This window comes from Bubalus kerabau, chromosome 4 (genome assembly GCF_029407905.1).
Source record: "Bubalus kerabau isolate K-KA32 ecotype Philippines breed swamp buffalo chromosome 4, PCC_UOA_SB_1v2, whole genome shotgun sequence".
NCBI lineage: Eukaryota > Metazoa > Chordata > Mammalia > Artiodactyla > Bovidae > Bubalus > Bubalus kerabau.
In genome coordinates this window covers 141,985,021-142,001,090 of record NC_073627.1, presented here as the reverse complement: position 1 = coordinate 142,001,090, position 16,070 = coordinate 141,985,021, and the positions used below count along the sequence as shown (strand labels likewise).

The 16,070-nt window shown below is 44.6% G+C and overlaps 1 protein-coding gene across 2 annotated transcripts in view; it reads right to left on the bottom strand.

Moving 5' to 3' along the window:
- Nucleotides 1-16,070, bottom strand: part of EPHX2 (epoxide hydrolase 2) — a 63,033-nt gene that overhangs the window by 20,009 nt on the left and 26,954 nt on the right. Inside the window, exons 7-12 of one of the 2 annotated variants that reach the window (XM_055578793.1) lie at nucleotides 13,330-13,425; nucleotides 12,738-12,816; nucleotides 10,196-10,390; nucleotides 9,479-9,513; nucleotides 7,234-7,260; nucleotides 5,494-5,579 (exon numbers count right to left, since the gene is read on the bottom strand). In XM_055578793.1, the coding sequence (XP_055434768.1) occupies nucleotides 5,494-5,579; nucleotides 7,234-7,260; nucleotides 9,479-9,513; nucleotides 10,196-10,390; nucleotides 12,738-12,816; nucleotides 13,330-13,425 (518 nt within the window). The remainder of the gene's footprint in view (nucleotides 1-5,493; nucleotides 5,580-7,233; nucleotides 7,261-9,478; nucleotides 9,514-10,195; nucleotides 10,391-12,737; nucleotides 12,817-13,329; nucleotides 13,426-16,070) is intronic. The other variant, XM_055578794.1, reaches the window with a different exon arrangement.

The following is a 16,070-nucleotide window of genomic DNA, read 5'->3' as shown; positions in this document are numbered from 1 at the left end:
CACCCTTCTTGACTTTACAGTCCAGTGTTGTTTTTTTTTTTAATTTAATTTTTATTTATTTTATATACCCCAATACAAAACCAAAGACATTTTTTATTGGGGTATGACCAATTAACAATGTTGTGGTAGTGTCAGGTGGACAGCAAAGGGGCTCAGCCTTACATATACATGCATCCATTTTCCCCCAAATTCCCCTCTCATCCAGGCTGCCACGTAACATTGAGCAGAGTTCCCTGTGCTGTACAGTAGGTTCTTGTTGGTTATACATTTTAAATATAGCAGTGTGTACACGACCTTCCCCAAGTTCCTAACTATCCCTTCTCCCCAGCAACCATAACTGCAGTATCTCTCACCTACTTGCCTTCCACAAAGACATGCACCCAAGCATGCCCTCATGTATGTTACATGCAGTATATCTATCTCGATCAGAATAAGTGCATAGCATAATCTTTCTCTAGATTTTAAAAACACAGTCATATTTCCTTCCTTCCTTCACTCACTGTTTCCTCTGTGTTGAGTGTAATTCCATGCCACATACCAGGGGAGAGAAAACATAAAACCAATACTCCAGGAGCTTACTATGGTCTAATAGGAAGCCTAGACAGATACATGCATGTGTGCTCAGTCGTGTCTGACTCTTTGCAATCCCATGGACTGTAGCCAGCCAGGCTCCTCTGTCCATGGGAGTTCCCAGGGAGGAATATTGGAGTGGGTTGCCATTTTCTTCTTCAGGGAATCTTCCTCACCCAGGGATCAAACCTGGGTCTCCTGCATTGCAGGCAGATTCTTTACCAACTGAATTACTAGGCTTCCCATAGGAATAAAAGAGAGGGTGAATTTGAAAGACCCCCATGAATGCAGAACTAACAGAAGTTGGCCAGGAATACAGTTAGCTTGACTGGTTGGCAAGAATTCCATATCCCACTCTTACCTTGTGTTTATAATAGCCAGGACATGGAAGCAACCTAGATGTCCATCAGCAGATGAATGGATAAGAAAGCTGTGGTACATATACACAATGGAGTATTATTCAGCCATTAAAAAGAATACATTTGAAGCAGTTCTAATGAGGTGGATGAAACTGGAGCCTATTATACAGAGTGAAGTAAGACAGAAAGAAAAACACTGATACAGTATACTAACGCATATATATGGAATTTAGAAAGATGGTAACAATAACCCTGTGTACGAGACAGCAAAAGAGACACTGATGTATAGAACAGTCTTATGGACTCTGTGGGAGAGGGAGAGGGTGGGAAGATTTGGGAGAATGGCATTGAAACATGTAAAATATCATGTATGAAATGAGTTGCCAGTCCAGGTTCGATGCACGATACTGGATGCTTGGGGCTGGTGCACTGGGACGACCCAGAGGGATGGAATGGGGAGGGAGGAGGGAGGAGGGTTCAGGATGGGGAACACATGTATACCTGTGGCAGATTCATTTTGATATTTGGCAAAACTAATACAGTTATGTAAAGTTTAAAAATAAAATAAAATTAAAAAAAAAAAAAAGAACTCTAAAATAAAATTGTGTTGCTTTAAAAAGCCAAAAAAAAAAAAAAAAAAGGAAAGAAACAGATATATACGGGACTCTCTTGGTGGTCCACTGGTTAAAGCTCTGTGCTTCCAATGCAAGGGGTATGGGTGTGACCTCTGGTCAGGGAGCTAACAACCCACATGCCACTAGGCACAACCCACCCCCACCCAATAAACAGTTAAAAAAAATCCCATTAAATTAAAAAAAACCAGATATATGAAATAATTAAAAAACAGATATATAAAAAATATACATATTTTATATATAAAATAGGAGCAATGGGATAATCCGGGCAAAAGAAATAATCAGAGGAAAGACTGGTAAGGCTTACTCCATACCAGCCAATAGAAATATAATTCAAACCATACATGATTAAAATTTTCTAGTAGCCTGCAGTGCAGGAGACCTGGGTTCAATTCCCGGGTTGGGAAGATTCCCCTGGAGGAGGGGATGGCAACCCACTCCAATATTCTTGCCTGGAGAATCCCCATGGATATAGGAGCCTGGCAGGCTACAGTCCACAGGGTCACAAAGAATTGGACATGACTGACTAACTAAGCACAGCACAGTAGCCAAATTAAAACCAGTAAAGAGGAATATGTGAGGTTAATTTTAAACATTATTTAATATTAATTAATTTGATATTAATTTTAATTTAATGTTAACTGAAATGTTAATTTAATATTTAACCTAATATATCAAAATATTAATAATTTTAATATGTAATCAATATTAAGAATTATTAAGAAGCTATTTTACATTCTTTTTTTCATACTAAGTCTTTGGAATCTGGAAGGCATTTTCTACTTACAGTAATCTCAATTCAAACTGGCCACATTTCAAAGGTTCAATAGCCATGATTAGTGCAGGTTATGGTACAAATCTCATTGGAAAAGACTCTGATGCTGGGAGAGATTGGGGGCAGGAGGAGAAGGGGACGACAGAGGATGAGATGGCTGGATGGCATCCCTGACTCGATGGACGTGAGTCTCGGTGAACGCCGGGAGTTGGTGATGGACAGGGAGGCCTGGCGTGCTGCGATTCATGGGGTCGCAAAGAGTCGGACATGACTGAGCGACTGATCTGATCTGATGGTACAAATAAGTTATATTTATGCCTATAGGTTTCTAATGATACCATAGTGAACCCATTTTAAGCGTTATTTAAGTCACAAGTCAAGAAACTAACTTTTACTAAATATTTTGGACAGAATGGGGTTTTCTTTTTAATCACCTTGACACACTATTTATTCCATATAAAAAACCATCACTAAATGAGATGATAGCATGTAAATACTTAAAGACTACTTAGTACATATAAACTGCATTAAGATTAGAAAAAGCTGAACCATAGCCTCCTGGCAGCAGCATCTTTAGAAAGGAAATAAAACAAACAAAGGAGTACATCCTTATTTTAAATAGGTCCTCAAAGCTTATATGAGTAGAATGGCAAAACCATGATTCAAAGAAATATTCCACATCAAATGTTACCTTTTCTTTTTCCTTCACTCATTGTCTGAATAGAAAGGCAGAGATCAGTGCTATCAACAATATTTTTTAATAAAAGATGCTCCCAGACCCAGAGATGCGCAGTCCCATTCTCTGGAGACCGAGAGATGTGAGACCCTGAGAGGGTCTCAGCTCCCTTACAACCTCCCAGGAATAAGGTAACAGGGCTGATTTGATGAGAGCAGATGGAGGAGAAGCTACTACCCCAGAACCAACAGCAGACATGGTGGAAACAGCACAGGGAGAAAAGAAACAGGAAACCAGAGCACGCCTGCGTGTCTCAGATCTGATGTTATTATGCACAAAATTTCACTTGGCTCATGTTAAATCTTTTAAAATTCTCACAGGAGAGAAAGAAACAAAGAGAGAGAGAGACTAAGTTTAATAGAACAGCAATGTGGAGACCATATGTTGTTGCTCTATTTCTATTTGTTCCCTTCAAGAAGCATCCAGGGACTTCCCTGATGACCCACTGGTTAAGAGTCTGCTTTCCAATGCAGGGTCTGTAGGTTCAATCCCTGGTCGGGGAACTAGGACCCCACGTGCTGAAGGGCAACTAAGTCACAACTAAGGCCCGGTGCAGTCAAATAAATAAAAAAAGAAGAAGAAGAAGCACCTAACACAGTCTGCAAAGTAACTTTTTGGTGAAACTGATTCTTGAGAGCTGATTTCTTACCTTGCTTTTGAATGAGAGAGAGAAAACAGAGAGAGAAGCTAAAGAGATCAGAAGAACAGAGCACAAAAACTTTAAAACTATTTTAGGAAATGTTTGATTTTTTTCTCGTCTTTGAGATCACCCAACCGTTTGAACTGGGGTTGAACTGAGCATAAACATTTTAAAAATTTCTCAAGTGTTTCCATTTGTATAAAGTCTGCCAAACAAAAAGTAATTGGGTTAGTTAGGGAAACACAGATGACTCCTAAGGATGATGTTTTAGTTAATTTGCTAAGATAGAAGGCTGAAATGGGAGGTCAGACAGGCTTTAACTGCAGTTACCAACTCAAGTGGTGTGTGGCCACAAAGACCACCTGACCTTCCAGGTTCAAAACAGGTCATCTGAAAGCTCCCATGGGTGCCCTGAAATGCCATTCTGAAAATGATTATGAGTGATGTGATCATGATCATGAAATATCACTCCAACCTGACTTCTGTACAGCATTTTGCAGGGGAAGTAGCCATGTGTGTGTGTATGTGTTCAGTCATTTAGTTGTGCCAGCTCTTTGCAACCCCCTGGACTATAGCCCTCCAGGCTCCTCTGTCCATGGGATTCTCCAGACAAGAATACTGGGGTGGGTTGCCATTTCTTCCCCCAGGGGATCTTGCCAGCCCAGGGACTGAACCTGTGTCTCCTGCAGCTCCTATATTATCAGGCAGATTCTCTACCACACAGCCACCTGGGAAGCCCTGGAAGAGTTGGGTAGGAGTGGCAATCACCACTTTGTGGTTGAAGAAACCAGGGCCTAATGGGTGAAGTGAGTTGTCACACAGCCAGTTTAGGGCAAAATCGAAAGCTGCATTTTCTGACTCCAACCAGGGCTCAAGTCTTTCCTGGTCCTCAATTCTACGAAGCTGACATCCCTGCTACCTCACCCACTCCCCTCAAAGTCCACCCTCATTGTCCTGCATTCTGGCTACTAGGGTGCTGCAGTATACACTGCATTACTGGTGACTGGGACAGGCCTTGTGCCTAAGACATTAGCTCATTAAACTGTCCCTACTAAGAAATGGAATATTTTCTGCCACATCAGTAAACAAAGGATGTCACAGTCACCAGTAGCTGCAACCCTCCAAAGTGAGCAGGTGAGCCCTGAGGGAACTCAGGAAAGAAAGAATACCTACCATCTAGGAGCCATCAGACTGAAGCCACTCCCTATGTTGAGCCCTGAGAAAACTCAGCATGTAAAAACACAGCATGCTGGCCTCAGACAGCTGAAGTGCATGTCAAAGGAATGGTTTCAGTGAGCCCAGACTCTTGCATCTTCCCATACATGGGAAGCATCTTCCCATACATGGGAAAGTGCTCAATTCCCTTAACTTGAGATATCTCGTTTTCTTTAATTAACAATCAACTTAAAAAAAAGTATTGGAAGATACTTGCTTGACAATATGATGCTGGTTTCTGCCATACATCTGCCATCTGCTGCAAAATTGCTGTACAACCTGGCCTCCCCTCACCTCCTCAGAGCAGTTTCTCAGAGCTATCTGAAACGCTGTATCCAGGCTGCAGTCCTCACTTTGCTGCAAATAAAACTTGCGACACTCAAGTTGTGAAAAATTTTTTCAATGCTACTCACACACCAGTGAGCTAAGGGAATAAGGTTTTACCTTCTCAGATAACAACCTACCATTTTCAAGATGTTTTCTGGAACTCAAGACCTGAGGAAGGATTTTAGAGAATTCAAGTCCAGTCTGACCCAAACTCTTGATGCCCATTGCCTAATTACCTCACTCTCTCAGGGTGGAAGAGAGCAATGGTCCACACCAGCATGCCACCCCAGTCGTGGCCAATGAACACAGCCTGAGAGATGCCCTAGGAGGACAAAGAAAGGGGAAGAGTGTGAGCAGGTTCCTGGGATGGGGGATAGGTGCTGAGAGCTGGAGGCCTGGTTCTCCCTTGAGGTCCAACCACAGCAACTACTTCCAATGTCCACTGTCTTGAAACCTCTGTCCCCACGTGTGGGCCCCACAGACCTGCCACACAAACAACTCGCCTTTTAAATCTTCTTGGAAGACTGAGGCCACTGGCCATGAATTCCCTCTCTACCTTCTCTCCAATCAAAATTTTTTTCACCTTCTTTCCTCCTATTTGTCTTAAAGTTAGAATGACTCCCCTCCCCTCCTGTGCTCATCTCACACTGAGTGGTTATTATTCTGTTCCCCATTCTTTTGGGATCTTCTCTCCCCTAAGTAGCCAGGAGAGCCTCAAAAGCATCTTGGAACTTCCTCTTCTCTGCTGCTGTAACCACGAATGACCACACTCCCTTCCATGGAAGACCTACTGTGTCACAGGCTCTTTGTCTTCTAACACACATTTTGCAAATGAAAGATGGTTCACAGTGGTCAAGAGACTTGCCCATGCTGCATGGATGATAAGTGGTGGAGGTCCCAGGTGGAGGTCAGACCCAGGTCCCCCAACCTAAGGCCTTCCCAGGTGGTGCTAGTGGTAAAAAATCCACCTGACAATGCAGGAGACATAAGAGATGCTTCCCTGAGTCAGGAAGATCCCCTGAAGGAGGGCATGGCAACCCACTCCAGTATTCTTGCCTGGAAAATCTCATGGACAGAGGAACCTGGTGGGTTAGTCCATAGCGTTGCAAAGAGTTGGACACTACCAAAGTGACTTAGCATGCACACAGCCCCCAACCTAAAATTGGGCGCCCTCCTCTATCCTACTTACTGATCACATTTAGGGCCTTCAGATCCTTCCCAGCCTCACTGGAAGGAAGTGGGCAGGACACAATCATTAAAAGAATGATACAACCATTAAGAACAGGATATCACAAAAATCTGTTAGAATGTACTAGGCCCAAGATGGCAAAAGGTTCGACCTCCAATAGACCTTGAGCCTCATTATATGCTCAAACATTCCAAACCACGTTAAATGAAGGCATTAGATTTTAAATATTTCAAAAGGGGTGTAACTTTTAAAAAGTTGTGTAATATTGTTGTTCAGTTGCTAAGTCATGTCCAACTCTTTTGTGACCCCATGGGCTGTAGCCTGCCAGACTCCTCTGTCCATGGGATTTCCCAGGCAAGAATACTGGAGTGGACTGTCATTTTCCTTCTCCAGGGGATCTTTCTGACTCAGGGGTCAAACCCACGTCCCCTGCATTGGCAGGCAGATCCCTTACCACTGAGCCACCTGGGAAGTACTGTGGGAATATTAGGATATTTTCCAAACTTCTTAACTTGGCACTAAGGCTCTCCACCTGGCTTAAAGCCAACAAAGATATCCTATCCTTCAGAAGATGCTTTTCATAAAACAAGAAGCAAAACAAATTCATCTGTGTATTCTCCAAACCTGTCTTTGTGGTCCCTTCCCACCCACCACCCCCACTTCCCTGGCCTGTGCCACTCCCTTGAGAGCTCTGACAGATGACATCTTCTAGGATTATATCTTTTCTTTAACTGCCCAGCCCCAAACAGAATTCTCCAAAGAGATCAGTTCAAGATAATTAACTTACCAACTTATCCAGGAAGGTGATCATGTCCTAAGAAAGAAAACACACAGCAAAATCAGAACTGTAGCCATCCAACTCAGCAGTTTGAAGATTAGAATTACTGTTTGCCTTTGTTACAGTCTGAATTGTGTCCTTCCCAACCACAATCCCATCCCCAAATTCCCCTAACCCAGAATATGGCTGTATTAAATATCTGAAGGTAGAGTCATTTAAAAAGTGATGAAGTTAAATGGGGTAATTAGGATGAGCCTTAATCCAATATAAAAGGGAAAACAACTATGGCTTCCTGTTTCTCAGCCCCGCTTCTCCAAAAAGACTCCCAGGTAACTTGTCACACAATCTCTGTCTGAGCCAACGCAAAGGGCCTCTGCTCAGTACAATAAGTCTACAGAGCTGCATATACGGAGCCCATAAGGGTGGGGCCCTGAGCCAGTAAGATTAGTGTTCTTATAAGAATAGCCCCAGAGTTGTTCTCTCTCCCTGCCATGTGAAGACACAGCAAGAAGGCAGTCACCTGCAGGCCAGGGAGTCCCTCACGAGAACTTGAGCCTACTGGAACCAGATCCCAGACTTTCAGCCTCAAGAAAGGGGAGAAATACATTTCTGTGGTTTAAGCCCTCTGGTCTGTGGTATCTTGTCATGTAAGCTCGAGCCGACCAATGTATACACTAATGGGGAATTTAGCTGAGAGATTCCCAGAAACTCCATGACATGCAAAGTGGCAGCACCCGTGAGGTTCCCGATGAGGAACCAACAGACTGTCTGATGTAAGAGCATCTCTAAGAGGTGAAGGGTGCAGAACTGTGGTCCAGCTACAGTGACTGGGGTGAACTGAGTCCCCCATCAGCGAGAAAAATGATTAAGGAGGAATGTGGGAAATGAAATAAACACAGGAACCCCTTTACCTTCTCCTCCTAGCTGACATTGTCCATACCACTCCCTCAGCACTAAAGTTTTATTCATAGCATCTCCCCACTTCCTTCTTTCTTTATTATTCCCTTAATTTATGGGTTCTCAGATTGGTTCCTCAGACTTGCCTGAGCACGGGCGCTGGTTTGCCGAGTCCACAACTCTGCTTTGGAAGCAACTCAGAGCATGGGCTTTGCTTTTTGGCAACTTACAGAGGCTGTTCACAGGCTAGAGTGAAGTCAGGGTCACTAATTCCAGGGCAGCCAGAATCCTGTGCTGTTCCTGGGACCACTTCATTTCTAACAAGAAACAGCATCATTCTCACAGTTCCCTGAAGGATCTCTGGTCCTGGGGAAATCATTTCCAGAAGGAAGGTCCTGGATCCATACATATTCTCAGAGGTCTACCCCGATAACTATCCACTGGAAAACTCACTAAGTGTACTTTTTCTGTATGACAGGTAGGCCTATACCTGGGCAGGCCACGGTCTCCTCATCCTGCCAGTAATAAGCATTTGTAATTTTAGCATAATCAGTGGCATCACCAGTTTTCAGGCCACACAGGAGGCTGTTTCTTCCTCCTGGTCCCTCCAGCCTTTGCTTTTGCTCTAGGGCTGATGGAGGTTTGAGAGCAAGCTCTGAGATGAGGGTCCCCCTCCTAATGGTGCTTATGCCTTAGAATAGGAAGACCACTGCAGTCTCCAGTCCACACACTCACTCCCAGGGTCTGACCAAAAATGTTTTTACTAAAATAAAGTGATTTTTAAAAATTCTCAGGATAGAAAGGTGATATGGTGGAGTAGTTAAGAGCAGGAGCAGGGGAGCTACTACAGAATTCAAACCTGGCTCTAAAACTCTTGACCTCAGGCAAATTACATGAATCCTTGCACTCAATTTCCTTTTCCATCAAACACTCAGAAAAATACTTGATATACAGGGTGTGCGTGCATGCTGAGTTGCTTCAGTCATGACTCTTTGCAACCCTATGGACTATAGCCTGCCAGGGTCCTCTGTCCATGGGATTCTCCAGGCAGGAATACTGGAGTGTGTTGCCATGCCCTCCTCCAGGGAAACTTCCCAACCCAGAGATCCAACCAGCATCTCTTACGTCTCCAGCTTTGGCAGGCAGGTTCTTTGCCACTAGCACCACCTGGGAAAACCTACTTGATATACAGTGAATGTTGGCTATTATTTCAAAATATTTCAACCTTCAGAAAGAACTTATACCCAAATGCTGTGAAATGCTGCATTCTTAGGACTTAAATCACACTTCTGTCTTTTATCAATGAAAACACAGGATGGAAAAGAAGTTACAGATGTTACCCAAAGACCTTTCTTACCTTGCTTAACACTTCCAAGGAATATTCTTCTATTTCTGCAATTATAAATAAAAGAAACATTTAATTTAATTTAATTTGTGTGATTAAAAATTCAGTTCAGTTCAGTCTCTCAGTCATGTCCGACTCTTTGCAACCCCATGAATCGCAGCACGCCAGACCTCCCTGTCCATCACCAACTCCCGGAGTTTACCCAAACTCATGTCCATTGAGTCGGTGATGCAATCCAGCCACCTCATCCTCTGTCATCCCCTTCTCCTCCTGCCCCCAATCCCTCCCAGTTACCAACAAACTAAAAAGGCCCCTTAGCAAAAAAAAAAATGTATCTTATTACATGATTAGATTGATATAGTCCGTACAAGGGATTCAGGGAAGATTACAATAGAGATGAATGAAAATAAACACTTAAATAATTAAAGAAAATACCCTTAGGCATCTTTCCTGAATATCTGGACTGAGTCCTTCCTTTTTTTTTTTTTTTTGAGTTCATCCAACAAGAAGCCATAACTTTATTAATAATAGAAACAGTACAAATTTCAAACCCAGCTGCAGTTACTCTTTTTAAACACCAAGAAAAGGTCCTCTTTTCAGATGGTTACATTGTTAATTCCATAATAGCATTTACAATATCATTACTGTTGTTCTTCAGGGCTCTGACTGCCTTTGCTCTCGACACATTTGCTTGTGACATGACCAATTCTATGTCCTTAACTTCCACACCTGTTTCATCAACCTCTTCCTCTTCACTCTCCTCTTGTACAGTTGGAGTCTGTGTGTTTTCTTGGATGTTTGAGACAGCTTCACCTTGAACTTTGAATTTCTCAGCAGCTGCTAACTGTGCTTGCTGAGATAAATCCTCAATCTTGGCTTCCCCAAAAACAATGTAGGTATCTGAAGCCGGGCTCCTGTACACATCTGGTTTTGTGATGACAAAAAAGATATTCTTAGATTTCCGGATAGTGACTCTAGTAACCCCTATAATCTGTCGAAGACCCAGTTTGGACATAGCCTTCTGTGCCTTCTTTTCACTCCGGCTCTGTTTTGCTTTACTGACTGGTTCTTCATCAATTTCAGCTGCTGCCGCCAGCTGAGCTTGTGTGGTTGCCTGTGTAGAATCCTGCTCCTCAAGCTCTGGGACTGATTCATCACTATCAGATTCTGTTCCAGACCCTGTCTCAGCCTGGGGCTGTGGCAACTCCTGCTCTGTAGCAGGGACGGTGTCTGTGGCTTCACCAGGCATTCTGTGCGGGGAACGTGGAACCAAGATGACAGCAGAAAGAGCTGAGTCCTTCCTTTTATCTAAAATGCTTCTGTGTCATTCAAGAGGTAGTAAGCTGAGGCTGAGTTGACATGATGACATTCAGGGAACAATCATAGAGGCACACTCTTGCCATGATAGGCTGAGTGGCCTGGAGGTGGCCCCTGAGTGCCTGAGAGCCCCAGCCCAGGTCAGGGGGCTTCCAACTCAGCATAGCAGGGCTGATGTGAATGTGGCTGCAGCAGCTCAGGAAAGGGGTGGTGAGCCCCTGCCTGGGCTCACTAAGCTGCTAAGAGCATCCTTGACGACAGAGGGACCAGCGACTGCTGCACACCTGACTGCTTCCCATTCCCTCCTCCACATGGCATTCTTAAAGGTTGGGGGCTGAGGAACCCTCTGACACTGATAAAGACAATGCACTCTTGGGCAATCCAGTGGTTAAGACTTTGCCTTTCAATGCAGGGGGTGCAGTTTCGATATCTGGTCAGGGAGCCAAGATCCCACATGCCTTGTGGCCAAAAAGCCAAAAACATAAAACAGAAGCAATGCTGTAACAAATTCAACAAAGACTTTAAAAATTGTCCTAATTAGAAAAAAATCTTAAAAATATAATGGATTCCTCCCTTCCCAGGGGAAATGCTCATAAACTCACATGTGGTCTCAAGGGTTCACAGGCTCTGACATCCTCGGATGGGCTCCCACTAGGACCCATAGATGCTGGGTTAAGTAAGAATCTGGCCTACAAATTACTGTATGATTCAGCAATTCCACTTCTGGTTATATATGCCAAAGAACTGACAGGAGGGATGCAAAGAGATATTTGTACACCCGTGTTAATTGCAGCATTATTCACAATAGCCAGAAGGTGAAGCCATCCCAGTGTCCATCAATGGATGCATGTATAAACAAACTGTGGTCTATTCATACAACAAAATATTGTGTGCATGTGTGTTCAGTCCCTCAGTGGTGTCCGACTCTTTGCAACCCTATAAACTGTAGCCTGCCAGGCTCCTCTGTCCGTGGGATTATTCTGGAAAGAATACTAGAGTGGGCTGCCATGCCCTCATCTAGGAGATCTCCCCGACCCAAGAGTCAAACCTGCATCTCCTGAGGCTCCTGCATTGGCAGGCATATTCTTTTATCACTGATCTACTGAGCCTCCCACAATGGAATACTATTCACCTTTAAAAAGGAAGGAAATTGTGATACAGGGTATAACATGGATGAACCCTGATGACATTATGCTAAGTGAAATAAGTCAATTACAAAAGGATAGATACTGTATGATCCACTTAGATGAGGTACCTGGTCAAGTTTATAGAATCAGAGAGCAGAAGGGAGCTTGGTGGGAACTGAGGGGAGGGAGAAGGGGGAGTCACTGGTTAATGGTCCAGAGATTCAGTTCTGCAAGATGAAAAAAGAAGCTGCTGCTGCTGCTGCTGCTAAGTTGCTTCAGTCGTGTCCGACTCTGTGCGACCCCATACACGGCAGCCCACCAGGCTCCCCTGTCCCTGGGATTCTCCAGGCAAGAACACTGGAGTAGGTTGCCATTTCCTTCTCCAATGCATGAAAGTGAAAAGTGAAAGGGAAGTCGCTCAGTCGTGTCCGACTCTTCGTGACCCCATGGACTGCAGCCTACCAGGCTCCTCCGTCCATGGGATTTTCCAGGCAAGAGTACTGGAGTGGGGTGCCATTGCCTTCTCTGAAAAAGAAGCTAGATGGTACCAATTACACTTTATATCCTCACTGACTCACAGGAGACTCCCTTGGTGGCACAGACTGCTGAGTTTCTTATATTCATTCAGAGTATGAGGACCAGAGTCATCTGGGGCCCAAAGTGCACAGACATGGACACTGCAGGAACTGGGAGGGGAGGGGGAAGTCAGACCTCCTGAAAGGGCTGCCTGCTCTGACATGAGACCAGGGGAAGACAGTGCAGTTGGAGAGCTCAGACAGTCAGAGGGCATGACCCACACAGGAACAGCTGTAAAACAGCTAACTCACCAGGAGGAGCAGATGACTCTCCGTAGCCTTTCATGTCCACGGCTAGGACCCGGAAACCCGCCTGGGCCAGAGCAGGGATCTAGAGCACAAACATTTCGGAACCCCTCCAGTGTGGTCTCATCAGTACTTTTTGGACACTCCCTTTTTGCTTCTTATAAGTGGCTTGGTTCTAAGTGCCACATTATACTACCTGGAATTCTTGCCATGGGGTTGGAATCTCACTGGGATGGGGCTGCCATGGATGGTGGTAGGGTTTGTACACTGCACCTACTGCGACACCAGAGAGAGTAGCTTTCCTAGCAAAGACCTTGCAGATTTTTATAATCACTACAGACACTTCCCAGCAGGTGGCAAAAAGCATCTTGAGGAAGTCGACCTTTATGTAATCTGCAAAGAGAGTATAGGGACTAGCACAGCTCTGAGCTCTGAAGCCATCTCTGACCCCAATATTTCAGAGATATCATGGTCATCCTTGGGAGACGATGCTCCACAGCAAGGTGTCAGCTTCTTAACGATATCCAAGGCTGGGTCACACCATCTAGATGCTTCCTTCCCCTCACCTGACCGGGGTGTTTCTCCCAGTTTCCCTTACCTGATACCTCCAAGAGAACCAACTCTCAGGAAATCCATGGCAGAGGCACACGACAGGGCCGGAGCCCAGCTCCACAAAATGCAGACGCACTCCAGGCTGTAGAAGAGAGAGGGGAACAGAGAGTGATCACAGCCTGCAGGCCAGAGGGAACCAACACCTCTTCCCCAGACCACACAGCCATTTCAGTATGCTGCCAGATCACTTGCTCCTGGCCTGGCTTTCTCAGCGAAAACCCCCAATGTTAGAAGAAAATGTCTGAGAAGAGACAAATGGCCAAAATGTGCAACAGAAATAGGCAGCTTCACTGGAACAAGAAAAGCATGAAAAGAAGATCATAATGTCAATCCCAAAGAAAGGAAATGCCAAAGAATGCTCAAACTACCGCACAATTACACTCATCCACACGCTAGTAATGTTCAAACCTCCCCAACCCAGGCTTCAGCAATAGGTGAACCGTGAACTTCCAGATGTTCAAGCTGGTTTTAGAAAAGGCAGAGGAACCAGAGATCAAATTGCCAACATCCGCTGGATCATCGAAAAAGCAAGAGAGTTCCAGAAAAACATCTATTTCTGCTTTATTGACTATGCCAAAGCCTTTGACTGTGAGGATCACAATAAAGTGTGGAAAATTCTGAAAGAGATGGGAATACCAGACCACCTGACCTGCCTCTTGAGAAACCTGTCAGGAAGCAACAGTTAGAACTGGACATGGAACAACAGACTGGTTCCAAATAGGAAAAGAAGTACGTCAAGGCTGTATATTGTCATCATGCTTATTTAACTTATATGCAGAGTACATCATGAGAAACACTGGGCTGGATGAAGCACAAGCTGGAATCAAGATTGCTGGGAGAAATATCAATAACCTCAGATATGCAGATAACACCACCTTTATGGCAGAAAATGAAGAAGAACTAAAGAGCCTCTTGATGAAAGTGAGACAGGAGAGTGAAAAAGTTGCCTTAAAGCTCAACATTCAGAAAACTAAGATCATGGCATCCGGTCCCATCACTTCATGGGAAATAGATGGGGAAACAGTGGAAACAGTGGCTGATTTTATTTTTCTAGGCTCCAAAATCACTGCAGATGGTGATTGCAGCCATGAAATTAAAAGACACTTACTCCTTGGAAGAAAAGTTATGACCAACCTAGACAGCATATTCAAAAGCAGAGACATTACTTTGCCAACAAAGGTGTGTCTAGTCAAGGCTAAGATTTTTCCAGTAGTCATGTATGGATGTGAGAGTTGGACTATAAGGAAAGCTGAAGGCCGAAGAATTGATGCTTTTGAACTGTGGTGTTGGAGAAGACTCTTGCGAGTCCCTTGGACTGCAAGGAGATCCACCCAGTCCATCCTAAAGGAGGTCAGTCCTGGGTGTTCATTGGAAGAACTGATGTTGAAGTTGAAACTCCAATACTTTGGCCACCTGATGTGAAGAGCTGACTCCTTTGAAAAGACCCTGATGCTGGGAAAGATTGACGGCAGGAGGAGAAGGGGACAACAGAGATGGTTGGATGGCATCACTGACTCAATGGACATGAGTTTGGGTAGGCTCTAGGAGTTGGTGATGGACAGGGAGGCCTGGCCTGTGGTGGTTAATGGGGTCACAAAGAGTTGGACATGACTGAGTGACTGAACTGAACTAAATTGAAGTGAACGTCGGAAAACAAACTGATTTTGCCTTCCTCCCTAAAAGGCCCTCATATCCTGTCAGGGTTTCTGGTACCATATGTATTGCATATTTTAAACTAGGGGCTGGGGCTTTCCTGGTGGTCTAGTGCTTAACAATCCTACTTGCAATGCAAGGGACACCAACTCCATCCGAGGTTGGGAGGATCCCACATGCCACAGGGCAACTAAACCCGTGCACCACAACTAATGAGCCTGCACTCTGGAGCCCAAGAGCTGCAACTACTGAAGGCCGTGCACCCTAGAGCCCATGCTCTGCAACAAGAGAAGCCATGGCAACAAGAAGCCTGAGCACCACAACTACAGAGTAGCCCTCTGCTTGCTGCAACTAAAGAAAGCCCTGGAACAGCAACAAAGACCCAGCATAAACAAAAATAAAATCAAGTAATTAATTAAAAATAAAGTAAACTGGGAGCTGCTCTTGTGCAGGGCATAATATTCACATGAAGGTGCAGAACACCATGATTGTTACGTTAAAAGCTGTTTGTCTCTTGAATATGAATTTTTTTCCCCAGCTCTGCTATACTTCTGGTCTTTTGTGGACTACACAGGTGTGCCTAAGACTGCTCGGGCTGAAAATCCACCTTCTTCTCTACTCCTTGGCTTCTGCTGACATTTTCCAGGCCTCTCCCAACCTCGCTGCAGTGGGTGTGGCCATGTGACTTAGCCAGTGCTGCTTGAGTGCAGGAGCCCTGAGTTCCATCTGGGCCAAAAACCTCTCTCGCGCCTGGTTCCCCCTCGCTTTTCCTATCTGTACCTGAATGGACTGGACCGTGAGGAAGGAAGAACCTGCAAAAAGAAGAAGCCTGGGTGCTTGAATGACTGTGAGGAGAGAGCCCATTCCCAAACCAAACTGGATTCCCAATCCCAAACTGGATTGCGCTGCCAGACAGAAACAAACTTGGGAGTCAAGCCACTGAAAGTGTGGGGCTATTTATTACAGCATCGAGCCTACCCTGACCATTACAGCAGGGTCTAAGCAAAAGAGCTAAAGCAATATATAGTCAAAGCACCCTATTTTCCCCTCAAAATACATATCTTTAAATTTCTA